Consider the following 12,653-nt stretch of genomic DNA (forward strand, 5'->3'; position numbering starts at 1 on the left):
GAATTTCTAAACAGCTACCTTAAAGGAATGGCTGAATCATTGGATCAAATGTTTTTGATAATCACAATTTTGAGACAAGTACAAATATTAGAGGTAAAAGTCCCAACTGCTAAATGAAAGTAGCATTATTTGATTTTAGGTTTTTAAGTTTCAACAGATATGCATTAAATACACTTCAAATTCATTAACGGACCTTTTAAAAAGAGAGAATACTACAGTCATTTTGGAGTTGTTCTATAAAGCACCTCTATAGTGGATGTATCAAATATGAGTTAAGATCTGCTTCTGAGTGTTCTAACATTCAAATTCCAACCCTCCCGAAAAAAAAAAACAAGGAAAAAAGAGAAGATTATCAGTTTGGCCTCATTTTAACAGATGTTCTTATCCACTGGAGCTACACTCACATCAAGTAAAGAAAAAATCCTTTAACTACATTAGCAGCTACCAGGAAGAATTGTAATATTTAAGCAGAATGAAAGTCCAGATCATTGAAGACATGGAAAATTTCTTAGAACAATGATTTAGCTTATTACTTTTTGGATTGCTCTGCTTAAAGATCATTTAATAATTACTCTTAATAATGCACAGTTAACACTGAGAATGTAGCTGTATTCCATTGTAAGCTTAAGAACGTCACCATCTAAGCACAGTTTCTATGCAGCACATACAGTAAATCTAACTGGCAAAATTAATTTACAAAAATAGCACAAAAGGATATTTACGGCATGGAAAGTTAGACACTTCTCTATGGTACAGTTAAAATTGCTTTGAAAATGTAAGTGTGACTCCTGTCCCACCCGCACCCCCACCCTTTTTCCCTTTGTGATTTATGCTCCATAAGAAAGGTTGCTGCTTTTGTACCTCAGATCTGATGGGGAGTGAAATAGGTAGTAGAAACAGCAAATAGATTACTGTAGAACCACTGGTTTATTTTACTGAGAATATTTTATTTGCTGGTATAAGTTGCTAAAAATGCACAGAACAAGTACCAATAGAAAATGTGCTGTTTGTGTGTTCCCCTAGTGCTATATAAAATGAATGTTACACAGCATCTGTTGGAAAAGTGGCTTCATGGACATCTCTTATTCTTATGCCCTATTATAAATAAAAATAAATCTTCTCAGAAGTATAAAATCTGGGTTTTTTTTTCTTTTCAGAATCTGACTTTTTGGCAGGGATGCACACATCTGATTTCTAACCTCTTTTGTAAGAGTGCTCCGCTCTCAATGGTCAGAGTAGATCTAGATGTGTACCATACTGCTAGTCATATTCAGTGTGTTTAACAACACTTCTCCAGCCAGGATGGCTTGCTGATTAGCATCACTGCTGGTCAATGGCTGACAGGCATAAATTTAATAAAAATGGCTAGCTTCTAAAACATAAAAAGGCAAATGTTAAAACATTTTGAAGTTGTACAGCAGAAAAATAAAGTTAAAAAGTTTTGTTTTCATTCAATGTTTTCTGAAAACATATGTAGAACTGTATATTTTTAATTTAAAAGCTTCTCCCTATCCAAGAAAAAAAACCTGTATTAGGACTGTCAAGGACAGAGAAAATAAATGATTTGTAGGTCAGCCTTTCTGAGTTGACTGATTGGCCAATATTTCTTGTTTCATTCAGAAGCTCCTCTTCTCTGTCATTACAAAAAGGAAATGACCTTAATCATTTGGTTAAAAATCAAACCAAGTCACATCAAAATGTGGTTTTCATATTAGCTATCACAGTATATAGGCCTTGAGCTCTAAAGAACAGAGTTCCAAATTTGTATAATGTCTTCACCAGATTTTAGAACATTGGCATTCCAAATCCCTAGAAAATATAATGGAGAATAAAGTTAGGCTCTAGAAAATTATTCATTAAATTACAATCAATATTGTTCAAAAGCTTACTGAATCGTCTTCAATGATAGCTGCAGAATCAAAGAAATCAGGCCTCAATTCGGCTCGTTCTCGTCGGTTCCTTGAAGGAGGCTGCAAAAAAAATCTTTGTCATTTTAGTTGGGGCATATACATCTGTATTTGTACAAATCCTTTATACAAATTATTTTAAACTAAAAAAGATGAAAGCAGTTGCAAGAATCCAAAGCATGATTTATATTATAAGCTTTAGAGATTCCGGGGCTGAAATAAAAACATGAAGTTCTTGAAACCTATCTATATATTAGTTGGCAGGCCCATACTTAAAAATATTTGTTTCAATAATTATTTCTCACCCACTTCCCATTACAGCAGGATGATTAGGAACTGTTAAACCTTGACATCAATATTGCTTAAATAACCTTTAGTTGTTTAGTTTCATTGGTAGCCACATTTTTAACATGAAAATTGTAGTGATAAAATTACTGACCAGATCAATAACCATGGTATCTTCGAATTCTTCATTCATGTCCTCTAACTGACCTCGGGAAGACATCATTACATCTTCAAAGATGGGCTCAGCATCATCCTCCATGAGACCCCGCCTTGTTGGGAGGTAGAAGAAATACAAAAATATCAATAATAAAGTTGAATAATAAAGTCTGACATAACAGACTGTGCCCATTTCCAAAGGGAAATTCCTTTCTCTCCTTCCTTCTACGCTGGTTTTCAAGTCTGCTATAGAGGGTCTTTGACTTCCTGAAAAGATCTAGCATGGGAAGATGTGTAGAAGGGGAACAGAAAGCTCATCCATCAGCTGTGTTTATTCTGCTGGCAAACTATTGAACATAATACTCTTCATTACTTTTAAATATATGAGTAGATATTGATTGAAGGACAATATTGGAAAGCTTGTTACTGACAATCTTCCCATAAGCTAATTTTGGTGTAGCAGTTAAGGCTTTAGACTAGAAACTGGGAGATTGTGAGTTCTAGTCCTCCCTTATAAATGAAAACCAGTTGGATAACTTTGGGGCAGTCACACTCTCAGTCCAATCCACTTTACAGAGTTGTTATAGAGGTGGGAGCATTATTTGAGCACAAAATAATGTGCTTAGAAATTCCCATATGTATTCAGGATGTTTTATCATTAAAAGTAGAGCTATACAAAACATTCTACATATGTACTCTTCTGTGCATAGAACTGGTTTTGGATGGTCCATGCTTGATCATAACGCACATTTAATGACTACTTTAAATATTTTCAGCGATTGCAAACAGAATTTTCTTTCCATTAACACAAAAATGGAGGTAAACACAGTTAAAACAGATTTTGACAGCTCAATATGGACCTGATGCTTTAGCAGCTTCTAAAATAACTGATATGTTATTATTACTGAAGAATTCAATCTCAGAATCCAAACCTACTTTTTTTTCTGTTAAAAGCTAAAGGAATAGTTTAAAATATCTATAACCAATATACCTTGGAATCAAGAACTGGAAACTCCAGTTCTTTTCAACCAACAGATTTAAGTTTTAAAGAATACTAAGTTTATTTCTGTGATTTAAAACAAATTAATTCATCAAAAGGTTGTTTACTGTATCTATTGGAAACATCTAGAATGTTTCTTAAAGAATGGACTAATGATGATTTGTGTTGGTGTTGAAAGAAATTTGAGGGCATTTTAACTGATCAGTTATGGTCATGTTCTTCCTTACACCCTTTTTGCAGTAATGTTATACAATATGTGGACAGCACTTTTGAGAAAACTCTATTTAAAGACATGTATATTACATTAAATTATATTCCAACTACTTGAAATGTAACATGTTCAGAACAAAGATGGGGTTTTCATGCTCTAAAAATAGCAAAAAGAATAATCCTTAGGAGATGGAAAAATACTATAATTCCAGATATAAAGAATTGGATTTTAGAGATGTGTGATTTAGCATTTTTTTTTAGAAAAGAATATATTTGGTTAATCAGAAAATGTCACATTATCTTTCTGTTTGGGAAAAAAAATTTGAACAGGCTTAGTCAACACTGAAAGCTTAATTTTTCTTTTTAAAGATTTACAAAATCAGATGAACTTGGGATATAGTTGTAGTTAGTTTTTTGTTCTTTTTATGTATTTTCTTGTGTAAAATTCTTTCCTTTTGTTTTTGTGTATGGTAAATTGTTTATTTTTATTTTACATTATTTTACGTATGTCTGAAAATGGATCAATAAAACTATTTTTTAAAAAATATACAGTATATATTCCAGATGTTTTCTTCTAGACATGATCTGGAGTGTGGTTGTTCTGCACGTAAGTGTTTTGAGTGTTTTATTCCATTTTAGCTGCTGAGGTTAGAAATCTTGTCTCTTGTGACGGGTGATATTTTTTGAATTATCCTGTCAGTGTTAGTATAGCAGAAGGAATCAACCACATGACAACTATTAAAGCTTAGTAGGGGGTGATCTGAGGAGAGTTTTGGAACAAAGCAGTAGGCATTTAAAGAACATATGGCAGAGAGAAGGAGCCATTCTTCGCAAAATGATGATAGAAAAGGACTGACTGGAGAACCAGCTGCAGAAGAACCAGCTGCTGTGAGGGACCATTGGACTTTATGCTAGACTGGAGTAGTAATGACTAGTGATAAGAATCTGGTTGCCTGCCTGCTGGCCCGCCTGGGCAGCCTCTACAGCCTCAATCCCATTTTGTTTGTTCATTTATTTTAGTTTCAGTTTGACTCAGTGGTGTGAGCTGGATGATTTAATTAGACAGAAAGAGACAAGGATTCTCCCATCTCTCCCATCTTCTTGCTTTTCAAATCAGCTCCCTTTTTGACCCCCTTAAAAAAAATACAAAGCCCTCTCATCATATAAGGCCTACTTGCTTACTTGAGGAAATGAATACATTCAAGCAATTTCAGAAGTATATCCTGGTAGCACTGAAGTTGCTACATATACACGCACATACATTACGTAGAGCCTTTTTCTGCTTACTTTAAAGCTCCCTGCTCCTCTTACACTGCCCAGCTTAAAGCTAGGTAAGCACTTTATTAAAACTATATTTCCTCACATATACATGCAATAAAAACCCCAGTGAACAAGCCATGATTGAGACAGCTAGACTCATTAGATAGCTAGTCAATGCCAGCACTTGCTAGTCAAGGGAAGGAGACTTGATTATGCTGCTCCTCTTGAGGCAGCAGTGGTGCCACCAGCTGGCACTGTGGTGGATGAACTGACAGAGGACCCAATGCTGGAGAAGGAGCTCTTTCCTCCATGTAAGTGGATGAGGTAGTGCTATTCTCCTCCAGAATGGCCTCCTATCGTGGAGGAAGTAATTGATTAAAAGAGTTATACTTATCTGAAAGATCAAAAACAAAGAGCCAGCCCATCTTTCTTCACTTGCCTTTTAAGTATAATATCTATATTCTTAGGGGAAATGGTTACTCTGGCTTCATAAAATTCTGAACTGCAAATTTCAGACAAGAGTTAGAAGTGTTCAGATTTTTGCAGCCCCAAAGGCTTATTCTTAATCCCACTTTTTCCACATTTGAAACACTTGAAACTGCTTTGTTTTGTTTTGCTTTTTTGTCTGGGCTGTGACATGTAATAGTTTGTTTTGAACTCAGAACACATTTTCCATTATGTGCACACCCTTACTTAAAAGTTCTATTTTCAATGCAATTTAGAGACTTGCTCTGATACTTTAATCCTGTCCCACACAATGCAGATATTTCATAATTTTGGCTAGAGTGCTCCAGCATCAAAGTATTGAAGACAACCAAAAATATATGTGCTTACATACTGTACAAATTGGAATAACTTTTATCCACTAAAATAAATAATTAGACACTAAGTGTATTCTTGGCTCCTATTGAATACTTACACTGTATGTCTCACACCACTTCTTCCTTTCATGTAGTTCATTCCTGTCCTGTCCTTTCGACTTAAATCTTCTAATTTCTGCTGACCCAACCAAGATATTTGCATCTGAGGACTTAAAAGTGAATTCAGAAGATCATAAAATAAATATTTAACAATATTTTTAATGTTATCTTTCTAAGAAAAATGTACCGTATTCAATTGTTTCAGAATATGAGCAGGGACCTTATACTTAAATCCTTACTCTTGTAACTCACTGAATAATGTTGATATCTCTTAAACTAATCAATTCCTTAGATTGTTTTAATAATATGAGGGGAAGTGGGGAGGAAAACCACAAACATAGAGCTCTTGGGAGATAACAGGACTGGATATAGTAATGTAATGAGCTAAATAGAAATACTGAAATCTGCAATTTAGACTAAATAGAAATACTGAAATCAATGCAATTTAGAGACTTGCTTTGATACTTTAATCCTGTCCCACACAATGCAGATATTTCATAATTTTGGCTACAGTGCTCCAGCATCACGATATTTCAGACAACCCAAAATATATGTGCTTACATACTGTACAAACTGAAATAACTTTTACCCACTAATTGTTAAAATAATTAGACAGTAAGTGTATTCTTGGCTCCTGTTGAATACTTACACTGCATGTCTCTGAAATCTGCTAATTTTTATCATCACTAAATATTAAGCAATCCTGAATTTGTCATCTAAGAATTGGTTTCTTACCTTTAATTATAGTCCTTTGAATGGTCATCTGTGAATATATAGATATATAGAATATATAGTATTTGCACCTGTGCAATACCTTCCTTGGAAAACTACAGAGTTTAAGAGACTGTTTTGGCAGGACTTCTGCTGCCATGTAATATACATAAGGACATGGCTTACCCCTCAGTTCCTTTGACCTGGTGATTCCTGGAACCACAAATAAGAAAGCACCTGAACTGGGGGGGGGAACGAGGGAGGCAGTTCACAGATGACCATTTGAAGACAGGAATTATAGGTAAGTAACCAACTCTTCTTCATCACAATCCCTGTGTATCATCTATACGAATGAATAACAAGGTTATTACTTTGGAAGTGGTTTCAGGTTATGATGAAATCAAGAAGCAAGGGACCACTGCATTGTTTCTGGATTGTATATCCAACTGGTAACATTTAATAAACATAACTACTTTGACCCACGTTGCTGCTATACAGATTTCCTGCAGGTAATGTGACTAAGAACTGCAACCAAATGGATATACACCTCTTAATGGCAAGCCTTTGCATATTTTCAGGACAGGATACACATGCTAGCTGGCAACATAAGGAAATGTCATTAACTATCCACTTAGAGAGTCTTTGGAATAAAACTGGTCTTTGTGAGGCCCCTCACAGAATATAAATCGGTCCCTACAAACAAAAGACATTTGGGGTATGCAAGGCCTGATCCAAAATAATAAATGACTTAGGGAAGAGTGTCAGAAGTATAAACTCCTCATTCAAAAAAAAAGAAATCATGGGTGAGAAGGATGGTTAAGAAGAGTAACCTTGTCCCTTTAAATGGGGAAAACTAGATCTGATTGTTGCAAACTCTCTTGGTTTCCTGCTGGAAGTTATGGCCACTTGGAATGCAGTCTTCCAAGTCAATAGGTCTGACTCAAAACTGAGGGGCTTTTTAATTGGCACAGAAAGTACTAGAAATGAGCCCCATGAAAGCACTGGCTGTCTAACAGTTGGGTATTTGTAAAGCAAACCCTTAAGAAAATGCTTAACTGCAGGATGCGCAAAAACAGAAAACTTGTTAACTGGTGCACGAAAAAGTAGTTTACCACCATTCTCATAGTGTGAGTCCTAATAATCATGAGAGAAGATTCTCTTTATGCTTATGGAGATGAAGAATGAAAAATCATATTAATGCCACAGCAAATAAGAACTGTTTCCATGTATAATTATAAACTTTCTGCATGGATGGCCTTCTGGCCTCAATTAACATTTGTTCAATTTTATCTCAATGCCATTAGATTTTCCTGGCACAGAGGTTGAATGTGGTGAGGTCTGGATAACAAATTTTGCCTTTGGCTCTGATAAGAGATTGGGAATAACTGGGAGATGCTAGTAATGATGTTGGGACAGACCTACTATGGAAGTAAATCAGTGTTGGCATGGCCACTGTGCAAGAATGGGGATAATCTTCAATCAGTTTTGACCACTATATAAACAGGAGAAAAAATGGGGGCAGTTAAAATAGCTTGCCCTCCCACCTGTACAGAAATGCATTTGGTAGAGAATGTATGTCATAAACACCTCTACTGCAGTACTTCATGCAATGGTGACTGTGTTTAAAGTAAAAACATCAACCACAGGCTGGCACTATCAAGTGAATTAGTCCATGAGATGACCTCTTCAACTGCCATTCACAGGACACTGAGAAAGAGCAGCTGAGGACACCTGCAAGAGTATTTTCTTGGCATAAGAGATAGAACGGTACTAAGAAAATGTGGTACTGGATGTATTAGTTCCAAATCCTGATGGTGAATTTCAGGAGTATGTGATTTTGTCTCATGTTATTTTATACCAGACTACAGCTATATTGTTTGAGGTTAGTTGTACTGTCCTGATCATAAACCTGTTCTTAAATATACATTGGGTTTTTAAGGCTGTTAGCAACTTGAAGTAAATCAGAATATTGACAGGGTACCTAATTCATAGGCATTCATAATGGACTCCCAAATTGGAATGGGAGGCATCCGAGAGAAGGGCAACAAAAGGGGCTGGCAGTATAAAAGGGCCATACCAGAGCCCCTTATATTCTAAATGAATGAGGCTGTGTGGAATGTCTGGCTGAACTGGAGGGAACATTTTGGTGAATTTACTGGGGTAGTTAGGATCCAGGAATCCTTGGGCATATCGACATATTTGTTGGAATACTGGGACAGTCAGTTTCCAAAGCAATGTCACAGTCAAAGGTGATATTGGTTATGGGATTGATGACTACCTGGCTGGGTCTCTGACTGGCCCTCAACTGGAAAGGGTCATCTATGGATGTGAGTGGTCTGGCAGTGCTACTGTGATTTCTGGGTAGGATGCTACATTCTGGAATAAGCAGGATTGCAGAAGCATGATCACTAAATATTCGGCTTATAGAGATATAAATCTACCTACATAACAGTGGTTTTAAACTTTTGTACTCTATGCAGAGTACTATCAGTCTTTTCATTAAAGAAATCTTCAACCTTGAATGGGAGATCTTCAATCCATGTACTAGCTGATTTAATCCTGAGGATTGAAACTATATGACTCCAAAGGGTTATGGTTAATGCCATCTTCTCCACTCACTTTCATGTTTGTCTATACAGGTAGTCCTCGCTTAATGACAACTGGGATCAGAATTTCCATCGCAGGGAGGCAGTGAAGGACAGGAAGGCCTGGCGCAATATGGTTCATGGGGTCACGAAGAGTCGGACACGACTTAACCACTAAACAACAACAAGTGACCACATCGCCTAGCGACCACAATCCCAGCACTCCTGGTTGCTGGCATTAACCGAGAATTGCGGGCTGTTAAGCAGAGGGAGTACCAGGTAAGGAGCACGATGTGATGGACTGGAATGGAGGAAGGGGGGTGAAAGCAATGCTCTGGAGATAAGCGGAGAAAACTGGTGCATCCCTAAACATTCCAGAAGATAGGGAATAGCTGTGCCTGGGAACTAGTGGTCAGTCTGAGAAGATTTCTGTAAACAGGCGCTGGCTAATAAACCTTGCTGATTGAACCTGCATGGTCTCTAGGAGTTCTTTGGGCTAGGCCTGACATACGGGGATGCCACAGGGGGCTGGGGGAGGCCCTGGGAGGCCCGGCGCAGGCTGTGTGTGAGTTGGGGGGATGCTGCAGTGCAATGCAAAGCCACAGCTGCCCCAGCCCAGCTCAGCAGTGCTTACAACTGCAGGGGTGCTGCAACTCCCCCCACCCACCCATCTTCCCCAACTATACACTTTTGGCCACCCTGCACAGCGGCATTCGTTGGTGGCAGCACTGGGGATGGGGCTGAAGTAGAGTCCCAGGGCCTTCAGTAGTCTCAGCCAGCTACCACTGCCCCCAGGCCTCTACTTCAGCCCCAGCGCTGTCACACTGAGAAATGCTGCCTCAAGCCCTACACCATGGCCAACCACCCCAGCACCACTGGGCAAATCCCCAGTTGCTCCCACCATCCTGCACTCCACAGGCTCTGCCATGCCCAGCTGACCTTCACTGTTTTTCTCCTGCTGCTGACAAGGTGCACCCAGTCTGACCCTACTGTATGCGAGGCAGCTGCTGGCCACGCCAGGCCTTCTTCCTGAGGCTGCTCATGCTGTTCTCCAAGCTTCTCACGCCATTCCTTCTCCAAATCATGTGCCCCATTCCTTCTCCAAATCGTGTACCCCATTTTCACAACCCTTCAGAAACCTTCTGGTCTTCCCCAGATCTCGCGAGAACAGGTGTCCTATTTAGAGAAGGAATGGGGCATGTGATTTGGAGAATGAAATCTTCTGAAGCACCGTGAGAATGGGACTCCTGTTGTTCTCCAAATAGTGTGCCTGTTCTCACGAGACCTGGGGATGACCAGAAAGTTTCTGAAGGATTGGAAGAATGGGATGTGCGATTTGTGAATAAATGTTTAAGGAATGCTTGTGATGACATCAGAACATGTTAGTTGGGGATGTGAATATGTGTGCATTTCTGTACGCAGATGGTTTGGTCCATTAATCCTTAGTCAATTTGAGAAGTGCAGGCATCATAAGCATATAATTGGCAGGGAAACATCATCCTGAACCATGTCAAAAACAAGATTCTGCAGTGTGGTTCCTGATTCAATTACCTCTAATGTAAGGAATGTAGTCATGCATATTAGCTAGTTGAACTCCTATCTTCACATACTAGGGAAGCTGTAAAGTGATCTTTTGAAACAAGAAATAAGGTCAAGTTCATAATCCCTCTTGCTGAAGAGTCTCTAGGAACTGATACCTGAAGCCAGGCGAGATACCTGGGGGCAGGGAATGTAGAGATAGCTATGAGCAAGTATGAGGAAATCTGTCTTTGATTCACCTTCAGAGATACTGTAGATTCTAGAATACAGGTTATCTCTGAAAGAGGTATGCTATTATCCCAGACTGGACCTCCTCTGTTGGTTGGAAGAATAAGGTAGTGGTGAAGGAAGTATGGCAACTATGGTATCAACAGACAGCACTGGTTGGGTGGGTTAGTATAAAAGGTTAGGGCTTAGACTCTTAAAGTGATAGATTACATTTCTCTTTCTTTTTATGCCTGAGTCCATCAGGTGCAGAATGGTGTGGCAACTTTGTATTTTTAAGTCTATACAGCAGACAAGGCTTGGGCTGAAATGTCCATCGGGTTTGATGGGAGTTGAGCACCTGCTACAGCCAAATTTGCTTGTCAACCTGTGGGTTTTTTTTTTTTAATCCTTTTCAGGGATTCAGTGATGGAGCCAAAAATAAGACCCATGGAGAACACCTTAAAACTTATAGATAAAGAAAGTTAGGGGAGGTCTGTGGCTGTAATTGCCAGATGTTTACTGAAAATGAAAACATCTGGAGAATGAAGTATGAGAAGGCTGTTTTAGATCATTACATTTTAAAACAGTTCACATTTCTATTACAGGTAGCAAGTAATTCAGAAAATGAAAAGGTGGATCTAAATGCAGTGCAAGAGCTGTTTCTTTTCTTTTAGTGGCCTCAAAGGTGGCAATAGGTAGCTAGAAGTGGGTGCTTCCAAGTATGGGTGTCTCTGGAAAATGAAGTGATATCTAATTGCTTCAGAGGCTATCATAAACCTAAAGCATACACTCTAGTTTTATGTTTTAAAACATTTTGAACTTCACAGTATGACTACATTTGAATAACTACACTTTTCTAAACCTAAGATATTTTTATTGGAATTTTCAGCAGTATTTTAACATGAATTTCCTGTTATTGCAGAAATATTCATTGGTACATACTTGTTTAAAAAATCTTGTTCAGATCCAGGTTCTGACTCATGTTCCTGTATTTGCTCCCCAATTTGCCGAGTGTTTTCTCTCAACACCGTTGATGTGAGCTGAGGGGTCTGGAGAGCACCTGGAGTCTGGATGCTGTCATTTCTATTCAGCCAAGAGCCTTCAAGATTCTCATCTGATATATAACAATAAACTATTACAGTAAGCAATGGTTTTGTGCAATTATGTGGATAGTAACAGAATATGGATCTTGAACAGATAAATTCTTAACAGAAATGTCAAAATCTAATTTTCTATTATGCTTAAACATTAAGAAGAATGCATGTAGCAATTTTTCCAGATTTTTTCCAATATACATCAAGCTTAATTTATTATTGCTTAATTAATAAAACAAATAATTAATGAAATACAATCCCAACCAGAAAAATGCTTAATAGTCATGTATTTGAAGGGTTATTAGGTATAATACAATCAATGTTTACCACAGACATGGTCCATATGCATTTATCGTATTGCATTAATTTTGCCTGCTACACACTTACATATGAAGTTGCGGGACAAACACATTTTTACTAGAATAGTCAGGTGTTTAGTATTGCTCCTATATAAGCTACATGAAATCTTCTGCCTAAGAGTTTGATTTACCCAACAAAGCTATCTTACCAAGGCAGTTCTTTCTCTGAGGGGAGTAAGGCAGGGCTGCATTTTAATTCCATAATTATTTGAATTCTATATAAACTCCCTAGTTGTTCATCAAAATGACCTCAATTTCTTTCCACCAAAATAACTCATCAGCATATTCCAATGTTCTTGAACGCTGATAATGCAGTTCTCTTATCAAGTTTATTGGCTTAAACACGCTTCAGGATATCTTGCTATTTACTATAAGGATGAAGAACTAGTGATAAACTATGAAAAAAAAAGGTCTTTGCTA

General features: G+C 37.8%; 1 protein-coding gene across 8 annotated transcripts in view; it reads right to left on the reverse strand.

The window, feature by feature from the left end:
- Positions 1–926: 926 nt before the first annotated feature.
- Positions 927–12,653, reverse strand: part of STAG1 (STAG1 cohesin complex component) — a 205,397-nt gene continuing 193,670 nt past the window's right edge. For all 8 annotated transcript variants that reach the window (XM_088132685.1, XM_088132686.1, XM_088132684.1 and 5 more), the window contains 5 exons: positions 11,723–11,894; positions 5,738–5,848; positions 2,347–2,461; positions 1,890–1,970; positions 927–1,809 (listed from right to left, as the gene is read on the reverse strand). In XM_088132685.1, the coding sequence (XP_087988811.1) occupies positions 1,786–1,809; positions 1,890–1,970; positions 2,347–2,461; positions 5,738–5,848; positions 11,723–11,894 (503 nt within the window). In that variant the 3' untranslated portion in view covers positions 927–1,785. The remainder of the gene's footprint in view (positions 1,810–1,889; positions 1,971–2,346; positions 2,462–5,737; positions 5,849–11,722; positions 11,895–12,653) is intronic.

Source organism: Python bivittatus, unplaced genomic scaffold (genome assembly GCF_059951505.1).
Source record: "Python bivittatus isolate LINGU-HERP-01145 unplaced genomic scaffold, Pbiv_v1 ctg000980_np1212, whole genome shotgun sequence".
NCBI classification, from domain to species: domain Eukaryota; kingdom Metazoa; phylum Chordata; class Lepidosauria; order Squamata; family Pythonidae; genus Python; species Python bivittatus.